Genomic DNA, 15,724 nt, shown 5'->3' with positions numbered 1-15,724 from the left:
AAATTAAAGTCCCATTTGGATTTTCAAACACATGCTGCATGTTCTTTCCTTCACGCGTCGCAGCCCTCTGAGGCTCGAGCGTGCACACTCTTTGTATGTTCTCTAACAAACAGCTGGCTGATGAGAGTATTGATCTAAAGAGCCAGTTGACATGGAGCTGAATGCCTCTGCCAATAGCAAACACACACACACACACACACACACACACACACACACACACACACATAATCTGAAACAAGCAGTGCTCTACTTAGAGTTTCAGCCGGCTTGCATTAGAAGTTAGTACTGAAAGCACACATTGTGTTCGCAGCCAGAAGTTCAGTATTAATTTTGTCATGTGCATTAGCTGTAGGCTCAAATAATAACATGTTTTCATGTCGTGCAGAATAACTGCAATAAGGTGTATGTGGGGAAAACCCCATGCAGTTTAAAGGAATAGTTTTAGAAATATGTTGTTTGAATGAAAAAAAACTTTTTGAGCTGTGTTTTCTTCCCTTGTGTCATCTTTTGTTTGTTCCCTGGCTGCTCTTTGTATCAATCTATCTTTAGTTTTTGTGATATGTTATATTTCTGAAACTTCCACTGTATTTGGACCTGAGAACTAGACGTGAACTGCATTTCCCATGAGCACTTGCACGGCACAGCACAGCACAGCACAGGTGTGCTCAATTAGATGTGCTTAAATGCTCTGGGATTCCTTTTGTCAAACATTTGCTCGATGAAGTCCAGGATTTATCTTCACACATGTGCACCGAAGTGTGTGCGGAGCCTTCTTTTCTCCACATTTGACTGTTGTGGTCTTCTTGGAGCGTTTCATTGTGAGTGTTTTGAAATCCTACCTGGAAACAAGAGAGCGGAGGCAGAGGGTAAGGAGGATTTTACTGCCAATTTAATCACTAAGTTCTCTGGGTTTCAGTTTTGTTTTTTTGATCACAGCACAAATATCATTTCATCCTCAAACACTGTATTTCTTGAGATAAAGCAGATTGCTGGAAAACCTGAATCCTTATGAGGCACTCAACTATTTTCTTTTGCAGTTTGACATCACTGATGAATAATTGAAAGTGGAATAAAACTGTAGAATATTTGTTGAGAACATTATTATATTGTTTGTTAATTGATTGATTTTTAGATGCAAGCGTACAAGGTGTCACATTCCAGTGATATGTTGTTGCCAGTAAGAAGCCTTTGCGTTTTCATTGTGGGGTTCTCAATCAAAACGTTTGGATCGAGTCCATTTCATTTCAGTCAAGTAAGGAATCGGGGTGTCCTTCAGATTTCTAATACAATCTCTTCCAATACGACCTTATTTTGCACATTGATGGTGTCGTATTCGGCCATTAAGGAAACCAGCTGACTGAAGATGAATGTGCTTTGATGAGGAAGTGAAAGGCATGTGTCTTCTTCCATTAAGGATGCATTAGATGGGGAGAGAGAGAGAACTGGTCCCAGTTGTGGTTGGGATGTAATAAGCTGGGACAGTGACGCTAGTTCAGTCTGACAAGGAGAGAGACGTGGGTGGATGCAGGAGTCCAGAGTCAGAGGGAGGAACAGGTCCGTTTGGAGCTCTTCACTCCTGCGTCCGGCCTTTTCTTTCCTTCATTTCGTCTTTCTTCTCGATACTCTCCTCTCCTGCTCTCCTCCTTTTGCTCCTCCTCTTCCTCTCTCACTTTGTCTCCGCTCATCTGTCCTCAGGCGTCAATATTTTGACAGCTTTCAGACCGTCTGAAAAGAGCAAACAGGCCTGAGTTATGGGATGCCAGGTGTGTGTGAGAGTGTGTGTGTGTGTGTGTGTGTGTGTGTGTGTGTGTACATGCAGCATTGTTGAACTGGTGTTTCCGTGAATGGTTGTGCTGTAATGTTACACTGAAGTAAGACGGACCTTTTTATTATTCTTAATCAGAAGTTTCTATCTACACTTTTGTTTCTGCACTCTGTGAGCAGTTTATTTGAATAATTTATGCTTTCTTTGTGCACTTGCCTTTACTTACAGTAGTCTAGATACTCTAAATAGATTTTGTTTATTTTCACAGGTTAAAATCAAACAAATGAAACAATGGAAATCAATGTTTCATTGGTTACCTCTGCCTAAAACAAAGTTACACCGTTAAAACATACATGTGACGTAGTATAATGAAACAAAATTATGAAAGAGAAGCTCTGTAGGACTTATTTTAACCAAGTAAGGAAAAGAGTTCAAGGTTAGATCAATGTGTCTGAGATTTCTGCCTTCAGCTGTATCTTGCATTTCAAAGTCTACATTTAGAAAACATTAATATCATTCGTTGCAAACAGTTGAATGCAGAAGTACATTCTTATTTCTTCGTAAAAAAAACAAGTGTTTATAAGTCATGATATCACCATCTGTAATAGCAAAAAAGCTTGTAGAAGCATCTTCTAAATTATTGAGATGAGTGACAACATAAGAAAGAAGCCGAAGGGATAAAAAAGAGCAAAACTTAAACATGAAATCTTCTCCTGGAACTTCAATCTCATGTGACAGCGGAGGAGGACGAATTGCAGAGAAGAGATAACTAGCAGAATTTATGATGCCTTCATTTCATCCATCCTGTGCCTGCTGACAGAAGACAAGAAAAGAGACAGAGAGACGGGAGACTGGAGCCCAGCGGTGAGTTGTACTTGTCTAATTCGTCTCTCTCTGTCTCCCCACAGCAGCTTCTAGACACTGAGGAGAGACCGCAGGAGGACGTAAAGAAGGGGGAAGAGGAAGATAAAGAGGAGAGGATAACTTGACGTAGGACAAGAAGACTGAAAGGGAGACTGTAGTGATGGCTGAGGCACAGCAGCAGCAGCAGCAGCAGGAGGAGGAGGAGGAGCAGCAGCCCAGCACTGTGGAGGCGACGGAGACTGAAGAAGGGTCCGAAGAGCCGAAGGAGAGTGTCCAGACCGCCCCGACCCGACCTCTGCTGTCCATGAGGTCCATGAGCAGCGTGGACCCCGATGACGACTCCCCCAACATGATCGTCTACAGAAAGGTAAGAGCAAAAGTGAACGCGGGCTCTTTCTGTTGTTTGAAAGTCTTTTTACTGATGAAGTGGTTCCGTTTGTCATCTTGTGGCGCTGCTGAGAACCAAATGCTGGGAATCGAGATAAGTGTTTGAGTCCAAGGTCTTAAGAGGTGAACTCGGTTTCTGTTGTTGGTGCTTCAGACTGAAGGAGACACTTTGAATCCCCACTGGCACTTAATGCCAAAGTCCTTTCAAAGTGTTGTTATGGAGAACAGCGTTTTCCAACCTTTTTTTGTTAAAACCATGGCATTTATTTTAAATTGCACCCCTCGATGCTACCACCACACTTACCGTATACACGTGTATCCTTTTCAGCTAAAAAATGTCAGTATGGATATCTGTGAGGAAACTAATAATACTGATTATAAAATATACGACATAGATGAACTAATGTCAATGTTATTAAAAGGAGCGATATAACACTGTTCTCTCTCTGGGTAAAATACATTTTCTGTTGCTGTGCAGATAAAAGTTCAGATTGTTTAAATTTCTTCTGCGCAAACATGAAATTAACATTTAATGTAATAAAATATAAAAAACACATTTGATATAAAACATGTGATCATTAGTGTTTCATTTCCCTCTATTAGTCACTTGACATATTCGGTATCTTTGCTAAACATTGGCGCGTCTGCCACTTCTGCAGAAAGTAGCTTTCACCATACCTTCTGATTTTAGTTATTGAGGTTGGCTTTGGTCAAGGTGCTGCAGCACCCACTACAAAATCTTCCACATAAACAGACAAAACACAGAGACAAGGGCAGGGAGGTTTAATGCTTTCACTGTACTGTTGTTACTGGCTGCGCTTTCTGTGTACCCTCGATGTAGGTCTCAATCCGAAGAAGTCGATATAAGGGATGTGACTGGTAGCAGCGTGGCTAGTTGTTAAAAGGAGTGTGTATTAATCACGCTACATGAAGCTTTTTTACATGAATGACTCCACTGGTACTATATGATTTAGTGGGGACTATGACGGTACACAAGACGTTATCTGAGCCACCTCTGGCCTCCGGTAGACAAAAGGCATCGCTCATTAACTGCCAGGATGTGGGAAGAAAGGGCACTGGCCCTTCAGCACCAGATCTCTGGCGTCTTTTCACATCACCACTAATTCCTGTTTGGGTAAGCATCCATCCTGCTGAGACCCTGACCTTTGACCTCATTGTGAAAGGGGAAAGAGAGTATACAGTTTCTCCTAAAGGGATCAATATAGTGTGTCATTGTGTATTATCTGGAACTGAATGAAAGGCAATCTCCAGTCTTCTAAAATGATCTGGACTGAATGAATGAATGAATGAATGAATGAATGAATGAATGCATGCAGGGACACGTGAATATAGACATCAACCCACAGTGGACCTTATAGACGAATTCACATTTTATGGCGTAATGACGAAGTCGACGGGAAGTCTTATTTCAGCCCACTGTTTTAGGAGATGAAACACAGCGGCAGTGTGTTTCACCTTGAACTCGTAGCTTTCGTTGGACTCTTGCGTCTGTGTGCTGAGTGACAGTTGGGAGCTTAAAAGTTGAATCTTAAATTACTGGACTTGACTGTTTTGATTGGAGACGTTTTGCCGCTCATCCAAAAGGCATCGTACCACCCGGGTGGTATGAACCGTGAAGGTAGCAGTGGTAACAAGTGGACTTTCTCTGTTATGACGTGTATGTCATTTTAGTTCATTTGTTTTATTGACGTAGCCTTAATCGATGAACTTGGTGTCCTGATTTCAGCTTTATGACTCAGTGTGTGTGATATACACTGTCACCTTTTGTACTCGACAGTTTTATTCACTGGAGAGAGAAATCATTTTATCGTGGTGTCAAAGGACCAGAGAGAAATGAACCCACCTAAAGTATGTTTTAACATTACTTTCCACGGACAGCAGCAGTTCCCTATCTGCAGTGGCATTTCCACAATGAAAAGAAAAACATTTGAATATGTTGGCACAAAATATATGCTGCTCAACTCACTGTTGACTATCTCATTGTCTATATAATATATCAGGATTTGGAAATCTGTATGTGTTGAAGGAGGCTGGAGGCACAGCAGGAATTGCAACACACCAACAGCCACAGTCGGCTTTGATAAATGAGGTCCTGATGCAGGTTTGGGGGTGGGGGGGTAAAGACATCAGGTAAAGAGAGAATGAAAGACAGAGAGAAAAAGGGAGGAGAGAGGTGTAGATAAAGAGAGATGTGAAGAAGAGAGTGTGTCTGAGCAGCAGATGGATGTTACCACACGTCACACAGTGTACCTGCGCACACACGGCTGCTACGCAGTAAAAGTTACTTCAGAGGAATAACAGTGTAACTGCAGCTGAGGTGTGACGTGAGATCACTTAACTGTTTTAAAGAGAAGTACGGTCACCTCAGCAGAAAAAAAACGGATTTTGAGGGCATTATTTACTGTGTCGGATGCATAGTATCTGTTTGTTATGAAGCATTTCAGCATCAATAAATCATTGTCGGACTCAAAAACGGAAACAAAACCATCCCTGAGAAAAACTAAACTGTCAGCCGTGTGGGTTGTGGCTTTGTGCACGCTGCTGCAATCGTGAAAAATATTCCCACAGCTGAACAACAATCTGTTTCTGAAATGTAGTAAGAAAGAGATGTGAAGAGCCTTTTTATTTACCCAAAACACCCGCCCATCCACGCGTGAGGGCAGCGTACACTGTGGACGAGTCGCAAGCTCGTTTGCGCAACCAGTTAAGCCGACTCTTTTTTTTTATTTTTCTCCATTCAGGAGAAGCCACACGCTCACAGGACACAGGCACATGTTAACGACACCTTCAGGAGTGTTAACTGTGTTTCACAGAGTGACTTTTTTAATTACATCTTTAATTTTCACTCAGGTTTTCCTCACATTAACGTAGCTGGTGAGGCCACTGCGGCTATTACATTACACTGGGACTGATGTGATAATGACAGCTGCACGTGTCTTAATTACCACCTGCCATCTGCGGTGAAACATCAATTTAAGTTTATATGATAAAAATCAAAGCTATTACATAACTGTAATACACACCACAGTGTGTGTGTGTGTGTGTGTGTTGTGATGACCAGCTGTTCCAATGCATCAAGCTATAGCAAACCCAGTGGGGTTGCACATCCAGCTGGAAATCAACAACAATGAAAATGAAGTACAGAAAATAAACACATGAAACTTTTACTGTAGGCAAGTTTTTAAAATGCCACAGCAGAAAATGTCCTTCAGTGTGTTTTTGACTTTGGAAAAAAATGAAAACTGTTCGGTGCTGGCCGAGGTGTCATTGCTGTTTACTGTGAGCTGATGTCGGCCATGTTTGAAGTTGCAGATGAAAACAGAGTAACGTCTATACATTTGTAACGGAGCCTTTAAACATGGTGATTCCATGATGTGATTTGTTGCTACTTATTCTAAAAATGCATTTCCAGTGAAAATGTCCATTCAGCTTCTCGGCATTAAAACAACGCTTGGTCGTAAGCTGAGCTACTGATTCACGACATTTGCCATTACACGAAAGGTTGCTTTGTTATGAAATATGTATGCCCTGGACTGCGTTCCCATTAGTCTTTCTGGATGAGTCATCAATCATCCACAAGCAGGAGTGGGGGGGGGGGGGGGAAATGCAAATCGTGCACCGGATTCAGCGTTTACAAAGCTTTTGGGACGCAACATATCAAGCTCCACTTGAAATTAATGGAGCTTTGAGAAGATTTTTTTATTTTTTAAACTCCTAATTTAAAAACCCCAGACTTTTAGCTGATGCTGGGTCAGTTTTAGTGGTCGGAGGGTTAAATGAAAGGCGGAACATGAGAGCTGATACTGGGTCAGTGCTTGAAGAGTAATTGGGATGAGAAGGGATGCCTCTACAGAAAGCCATTCATCTGCTAGAAAGATGATATACAGCTCAGTCTCTTTTTTTGCTCCTCATCCTCCTCTTTCTCCTCTTATTCACCTTGCTTGCTATGTGCGTCTGTTTGTTCTACATTCGCCTATTCTGCTCTATTTTATCTCGTCTATCCGAGAGGAGGAGGTGAAACTGTATGTGCCTATACATACAGTACATGTTTGTTGTGTTATTATTTTCCCCCTCACCACTAGATTATATTTTTCATTGTCAGCATCCAACACACACACACACACACACACACACGGAAAAGGTGATGTTGAGGTGAGGAGATTCGATGCTGTTGACAAGAGTGGAGGGTGTTGACTCACCTTTTCACCAGCATGAATTCAAAGCTGTCAGCCAGCATCTGCTCAGAAACAGTGTGTGTGTGTGTGTGTGTGTGTGTGTGTGTGTGTGATGGAGATAGGCTGCAGAGTATTTGTTTATGCTGCTGTTTGAGTGTGTGTCTGTGTGTGTATTCCAGCGTATTGCACCTTTTTTCATTATCCTCTGGTCTCCAGTCTGACAATAGCAGCTGTTGCACTGCAGGCCTGTTTACTTAACAAGCTGTTTATACAGATACCTGTTCCCATATTCCTCTGAGCTGCTGGAACGTGCCCTGAAAGAGAGCTCGGAGGTTGGAAAGCCACGGTGAGGCGGTTGTTGGATGCTGCCCTCGCAGCAGGGGTTCACTGCAGACTGCCTTAAACCCTCTCAGCGGTGTGCGATTTTGTTGTTGTTGTCTTTATTGTTGGCTCCACAAGTTTGCAGTGAAAGGCAGGATTTGTTTTGAGTATTCCGTCATCTAAGTCCTGTTATCTAGAAAAGCTGTGTCTGCCACCTCTGTGGTAAAGTTTAGGCACTGGTTAAGATTATTAAAAGGTTGTGGTCATGGTAAGGTTGGAGTAAGGGAGAGATGACGTGGTCCATCCATCGAGTTTCATCCAAGAACTTCATGTTTTGAATGTTGAGGCAGAAGCAACCACAGCATTAGTTGTTTTTCATTTAAACATTCGAACAAACAGCCTGTTTTGGTCATTCTCTTGGTGAGAATCGTCTCAAATGTCACTCTCCTCTCACATTTTTCTGCCTGTCAAGCATCAGTCCGATGACGTGAGCTCCTTTATGCCCATTGGCTGGTTTCCGCTCCTTGGCATGTTGTCACTGTCCCCATCTGGAACAAAGCCAGAGGCTGAAAACCTCTTCAGTGATGTGGTCATTGGTTTGGGAGAGCGCACCACCTGCCTCTTCCATGGCCTCCCTTCAGGGGATCGGTATCTAGAATGTCCACCTCTTCATGCAGTATATCACAGTCTATACTGTAGGCAGTTTTCTATTGAATCAGCGTGAGCACATTCATGCTCTTAATGGGTCAACCCTTGATTTCAATGACCCTATGGCCTTTTCTCTAGTACCCATAATAGGTGAAGCTTGAAGAAAATCTTTGATATGTTGTTTGGTGCAATAAACAGCCTCTAAGGCTACAGGAGAGAGAGTTGTTTTTCTTGTTATTAAAACATGCAAAACATTCTGCTGGTGGATTCAAATACTTGTTTCAGTAAAGTCTAATTTGGTACAGGATGTATCCAATATCATAAAAAAAAAATTCATACTTATTTTTCATAAATTAGAGAAATCTGTGTTTATCATTTTAGTCTCAACCCTGATCCTGAAAAACCTTCATGAAAATATAAGACATTAAGTTAATGAAGTGCTTTCTCCCCACATAGGACATCAGAGCTCTAAATGGAGAAAATATTGATCACATGTCAATCATTTATCCATTACGTCCTCAACTAATGGCCTACTTTTACTCTGTTTACAACAAGTAATGGATTTGATCAATAAAACCTTCTTCTCCAGTCCCATTTGTTGTCCTAAAATGTTATTTTCTCTTGCTGCAGTGAAACCTCCTGCACAATGTTGTGAGATCATCTAAACAAACTATTCAAACTCATTTGTAAATGAGATTTTAGGGCCGAATATTACATTATTCAAATATTACTTATTTTACATCACCAGAAGCGGACCGGATCTCTTGTGTCTTCTGCAGAGTTTCTCAGTTTCTGTCTGTGAAACACAGCTGGGGCGTATTCACTCCTCAGCCGTTAGCATAAAGATTCAAACTGCAAAGCGTGTGAAAATTACTTTTTCACACCAGTCTTTTGAAGAGCATGCGTATGAATTTTTTCTGTTGGATGCTCAGTTCTCACTGGCTGGCCAGTGTGCTGCTGTTTATGTAGTTGTTTTCGTGTTGCAAACGCCCTGACAAAATGTCCAGAACACTTCAAAGCAGTCCTGAGGAGAAAAAAAAAGGAATCTTTATGTATTTATACACACTTTTTTTTTTCTCACGTATATACAGTTTTTCATGTGAGCTGCCCATCCTTTGAAGTTCTACAGGGTGACTTTGAAACTAAGAGGACCTTCAGAGGCAAAATGCTTTTCTCTTGCAGACATGGCTGCAAGAATTTACACGCATGCACAGAGAAAAATCAGGGTTCTCCTTTAGAGCAAAGGTACCTTCTGATGTGTTTAAATAAAACCAGCAAATAAGAAGAGATTCAATGATTTATTATATGTCCAAACTCCTATGAAGAACCGTCGTGGTATAACTGTAAAGAGGACATATGTTTAAGTGGTCTGTGCAGCAATGAAAACAATTCAGTGTGATTTAATGTGACTATTTAGAATGAATTTGATAACTGTATTGTTTGTTGTTAACTTGAAATGCAGGCTGCACAAGGTGATGACTTTATTTCATGCCTTTGAGCTTCTGGGGCCCCGTTTTACAAACCATAAAATTCCAGTCATGCCTAGTCACAGAGATCCAGCGCATATTTATTAGGCAATTTCGAATGGCAAAGATATTCATTGGTGAGCAAGAGCATGAATCATAGCTCGCGGAGGCTTTACACAGCTTTCTGCTGAACCCTGATGCCATCGGTATCCAAGCAGATACTGCGGATCACGATTGTTAATGTGATCACGTAGGGAACGTCTTCATTCATTTTTAGCAGGAAGCAGCTGAACAGATTTTCAACCATGTAGCTTGCATTACTGCCTGCTGCAAAGACGGGAGGTTTCTCCGTTTACCTTGGTTCGAAAATGTGTCTGGTGTGCGGTTGTTTTTCAGGAGTAATTACATGGAGGGCATCACAAAATCAAGTACACTCCCTTGAATGATACAGCAGGTAGTTAAATGTGCTAAACTCACAATGTGACAATGGGTGTATAAGGGGATATCGTGTGCGTGTATAGCTTTTGCATAAGTGAATGAGAGATGTGTTCGTGTGTTACATGTATACCTGCATGTAGGTTTCTGTGTGCGCTGCTTGTCACTTAGTGAATGACTAAGCACGTCTAATCACAGTGCAGCCGCCTGCAGATATCTGAGGAGCGCTCGTCACAACAGAGCAGGTAGAGAGCAGCAGGCTAATCAAATCAAGGTGATGGGGAGAGGCTAATTGAGGAAGTTTAAATTGCAAATTTTTTTTCACGATGACAGGATGATCGCTCTTATCACACGTTTTGGTTTTCTTTTTTTTCCTGCTGATTTTTCTTTGCTCTAGTTTGGCGATGTGTTCTTGAAATATGAAGGTCTGTTTTTGGCATTGGTGACCGCTTTTGGCCACTGATGGTTTTTCAGTGAACTTGTGTTACAACAGGCTAATCCTATATATATGTAAATGTTGAAAATATAAGGGCCGTTATTTTGACATCGGATTGAAGCCTCTTAGGGGCAGCAGAGCAAGCTGAAAACACAATGTTGACGTATTATTACCTTATAAATATGTTAGGGCTGAGGTGTTGGCAAATAGGTTCCTGTTTTATACATCAGCATTCATTTTGGCGCTTTAGCAACATTAGGATCCAACGCTCGCTCTGGTTTTAGTTCTGTTTTGGTCTCCAATAACTCCTGAGGGAAATGTCTTTTCCTCAATTTTCTACACTGCATTCATACTTCACATCTCCACCTACCATTATCCAAAGCTTATCAGACTTGTGTTGTATTGCACGGAACGTAATCATTCAGTAGCTTCTTTAATGCTGTGTCCATTCATTTCATCTATCTGCGCGTCCTCTAGTGGGCTAACATGCTGGTGAGAGAATCCCCCATCTGTTATGCTGACTGTTGTAAATTCAAACCTGGAAGCGGTGAGCAAAATTGGGACGTGAACGTGGTTGTTTCTGTGCTCCTAAAAAACATGCACTCGTGCAAAGAGTCTGAATCTCTTTTAAGGGAGACAATTAGAAGAGATCAGATTTCTGTCCAATTAATCCCCAGAGCCTGAATTATTAGTAGTTCATTAAAAGTAATGGATCAGTTAAGGACAGGCGTCTGACCAGTTTTTACTGCAGAATCTGGTGCTGGCAGTGAAAAAGTGGCAGCAGTCCTTCCCTGGGAGGGAGTATTCCCTGGGCCTGCAGAAATAATGACATCCTGAGTCCCCACTGAGTTCCTGTATCACTCAGTTCTAATCCAAACTAATCCTCCTCAGTGTACACTTACAGCTGCGCTGCTTCAATGTGGTATTTCTGATTTTGAATGACTTATTGGCACAATGAACGAACCCTTGAATCTTTGGCGTGTTTTAACAGATCGAAGACACAGAATGAGTGCCTTTGTGTGTGTGTGTAAAGTCAGGCTTAAACCGACGGGAGTTGATCCTTCGTTACTTGCCAGTAATGATCAAGTGATCGATTAGAGAGCGAGAGTTGGATTATCTTTCATTTCGACTCCGTGGTTTGAGTGATAGAAACAAGCTGCTGAGAGCTGCTGTGTGCCAGTTACATATCCACATATCAAAGCACCACAGCCCAAAAGGAAACACGAGCAACTTTACAACCAGATGCACTTGAATGAGTTTGATCTGAACCAGTTGCTTGTAAGCCCATTCACTTGTTTACTCCTATCTGACAGCAAAGCGGGTCTATTGAGGCATCAGTGTATTTGTCATGCTCTGGTTGTGTCGGACAGCAGGTGTCAGAGGAGCCCACTTGGCCTTGCTTCTCCGTCAACACTGCATATGAATGTAAAGTGACTGCAACCAATCTGTAGGTGCGTTGGGGAATTTGCAAGCATGCGTGGATATACAGTGTGGGTGTGGGTGTGGGTGTGTGTGGGTAGTGGGTTTGGCAGCACATCAGTGAATTCCCATGGCGGTTTTTAGATTGACAGAGTGATACTACACACAACAAGTTGATTAATATTCACAGTGCTGGGCACAGGCTCACCTGAACATCAGTGGCTGAAACTACCTGAGTACATTTACTCCACTACATTTCATTCCCCTACATTTATTTGACAGCTGTAGTTCCTAGTTAGTTTGCAAATTAAGATTTTACTAAAAAAAAACATTGGATAAGCTTATAATATACAATGTTAAAGATTAAACCAGTGGTTCCCTAACATGTTGGCTCGTGACCTCCTTACAAAAAAGCAAAAATCTAGCCCTTGTCACCTTTCGAGTTCCCCCTATAACCTGACTCGAGAAGGCTCCAATAAGTGTTCGAGGTCCAAAGAGGAAGAAATGATCCAGTATGATCCAATATTGGATGTTTCATCAGAAAAGCAAATATTCCTCCCACCCCATTAATCATCTCACAACCCCTCAGATTTCTCTTGTGACTCTCCAGAGGTGGTCTCAATTGTCCGAACCTTATATAAGAAGATAAAAGTAGGTTTAAGTCATCAAACTGCAACATTAAGCTACTATACATTTATTCATCAATTTAACAATCTGATAATGTAATGTACAATTTTCCTGTTTATCAGTCACGGGGGCCATTTTTCTACTTTTATTTTGAATACTTTAAGTACATTTTGCTGATGATACTTCTGCACCTTTACTTACGCAGGATTTTGAATGCAGGACTTTTAATGCAGTATTTTACACTGTTGTGTACTACGTTAAGTACATGATCTGACTACTACTTCCACTGCTGAAAATACAATGTCTGTCGTTACACATGTAGGCCTACAACACAGCGTTTTCACAATACGATGGTAAAATTGTGCATTAAAACATCTTAATTTTCTATTTTGATGCTATAATCACGCCGGTTTAAACTTCAGCTGCAGCCAAGGATTAAAACGTAGATCACATCTGTCAAGCCCATCATAGTTTGTCAGTGTTCGAAGCCCAAAGGTTAGCTGGAATATCTCTCTACCATGTATGTTTAGACGGGGGGGGGGGGTGGTGTGTGTGTGTGTGTGATATTTTCGATGGTGACTCACAGCAAATAATGAGCACGGGCAACAGCACTCAATAAGCGAGCAGTTTGTTGTTTATCTGGGTTTTGTAGCACCATAATTCTTTGTTGTTCACACAGTGGTCTTGTCCCGAGAGCAAATTGTTTAATCCCTAATTAATCTCGCAGATATTCATGGTGTAATAGGGATTAACATTTTGTTTTGTTAGGGAAACAATGACGCGGGCGTTTTCTGGGCTGTAATCACACGTAGCGCAACCTCCTCTCGCTTGTCAAATTTTTTGGCAGAAATTACAAAAGACGGCACATCAAAGGACCGCAACTGCACAAAGAGCATTTGAGCATGTACAGACACGTTCACACACACATCCAGACACAATTATGAAAAGAAAGGGAGTGTGAGAGAGTGAAACAGCAGAGTTCTACAAAGTGGAATATATTCAGAAAGGTGTTAATATTCGGATAGAAGGTCGAGCTCGGCAGTGAATAAATACACCTGCGGCCATTATTGTGCTAATGCACTGTAGAGCTGCTGCAGCCCAATGTGGTGACACCTGTTTTGTTCATTCCAAAAACGGCCAATCAAGCAGACAGCGCCAAAATAATGAGGCAGCACGGTCCATTCAAAGCGAGTCTCTCTCATCGTCCTCCAGCTGCGACGGGATGGTCCTGACTACAGAGGTACCAACATATTAAATATGTTTCAAATAAACAATGAAGGCGTAACAGGCAGGATCTGAACATCGATAAATCATCGCCACATTCACTTTGAGGCATTATTATAAATATCTTAACCAAACAAACTGCTTCAGCTTTTAATTTGCATTATTTAGTGGGAAATCTGGTGGGTTTAAGCAGAGTCTGTTCCAGTCTGCGTCAGTTGCTGGCCTGACCACTAACTCAAATTTTCAGCCCAAACCAGAGCCAGAGTCCAGTCATTTAATGCCAAAACTCACTCTCTCTCTCTCTCTCATACACAGAGACGTAGACACATTGTTGAAAGTCTTGGTCTCATCTGCTGCTGTCACTTACTAGCCTGTCCATCATGACAAAGCGAAAGACCAGTAAATACCCCGCTCATGAATTTCGATGGTTTTACGTGTCTTAAAAAAGGCTGTCGCTAATGTCGTTAATTTCTTCTTCATTCCCCAGATGTAGGCGATGATTCGATGATGGAAGGAAACTGCGCTGATACTGACTTTTCACATAATATTCTTTATTTGCATCAAAGATCAGGATCAACAGGCATGCGCATCTTAGCCTGGACAGCACCCGTAGCCGAATCAGTACTGCTGCCCCGAACACTGTTCAAGCTCGTCTTTTATACCTTTAGACATGCATGGGGTCCTACTACAACACACAAGTCTGTAAACTTCCGTTCCCTATCTAGGGGTCAGAAAAGAGACCTCTCAGAATGATGTTTCACGTACCTTAACCTCTCAGAGATAACCTTTCACATACCAAGGAAGATCTCGTCTAAACAACAATACATCTTATCTTTAAGGTGCCCCAGCGTCTGCTAGTTGTTTACCTATTGCATACATAGCAACTTTGTACTGCATATCATTGTCTGAAAAGACTACTTTTATGATTAGTATCAAATAATACACATCATATTCCCCCCTCGGGACTTTTTTAAGTCCCTCAATACATGGAAAATAAAGAAGTCATATCTGCAATTGACCACGTAAGTGTCATCTAATGACACACACAGAATACTCATAAAATCCCTTCCATCCATGCTTGTTACAGCATAGCCTCAGTAATATATGAAATTTGTAGTGTATTAAATTTTGAAATTTGGTAAATTTGCTGAGTATGAGAGCGAAAAACCTGTCTGGCAGCCGTCTTTCCTTTAATATCCATCAAACAATCGAGACAGGAAAACTCTCTCATGGTCCCTCTGCCCAAGGCAACCAACGATCAGGCACTCCAAGCTAATTAAGGAATAAGGGTTCTAAAAATACTGTAAGAGCAGAATGTTAAGCAAATACGTGTAGGAATACTCAGAAAAAAATTAAAAATGTCCAAAGTCAGGCTGGTCTACCCATCGCACCTTCCAGTGGACCTTTCCCTACCTAACATTACTATCCCTAACCACCGAAACGAAACAAAAAGCTGAGATCCTAAGGTATCCACAACATAACAGAAAACATTCTACTCAAAACAATTTAAATGAATAAATCCCAAGTGGCTAAATGAGACAACAGAGGTTGTCGCAGACAATAAACGTCTTCATGTCTAACACGGAAAGTCATCTACTCACTAGTCCGCCTTTACAGCCTCGGTGTGTTTATACTCTACATCTATATATATCCATATCTAGCTATATTCTCTGACAAGTTGGAAGCTTAGCGGGGACACTGAAGTAACGCAACCGTCCTGTAGTTCGTTTATAGCCTAATGTCACGTTTTTAACTTCTGGCGATTCCATTTACGCTTCAAAAACCCTAAAAGTGGTGTTCATTAGTGAAGATGATCTTGCCGAACAAACCGTGTAAGTATCATAAACATTTGTTTTGCCACAGAGATTATTTTCTGCAATAATCCAAAAGCCAACGGAAAAATCCCATTGGCTTTTTGTCGAGGGAACCAGGGGCG

The 15,724-nt window shown here is 41.5% G+C and overlaps 1 protein-coding gene across 1 annotated transcript in view; it reads left to right on the top strand.

The window, feature by feature from the left end:
- The first annotated feature begins 2,789 nt into the window (after nucleotides 1-2,789).
- Nucleotides 2,790-15,724, top strand: part of rgs6 (regulator of G protein signaling 6) — a 71,114-nt gene continuing 58,179 nt past the window's right edge. The window contains exon 1 of the mRNA XM_070925393.1: nucleotides 2,790-2,996. Coding sequence (XP_070781494.1) covers nucleotides 2,790-2,996 — 207 coding nt within the window. The remainder of the gene's footprint in view (nucleotides 2,997-15,724) is intronic.

Source organism: Enoplosus armatus, chromosome 19 (assembly GCF_043641665.1).
Source record: "Enoplosus armatus isolate fEnoArm2 chromosome 19, fEnoArm2.hap1, whole genome shotgun sequence".
NCBI lineage: Eukaryota > Metazoa > Chordata > Actinopteri > Centrarchiformes > Enoplosidae > Enoplosus > Enoplosus armatus.
The sequence above is the reverse complement of the archived record's forward strand: the minus strand, read 5'-3'. Positions and strand labels throughout refer to the sequence as shown.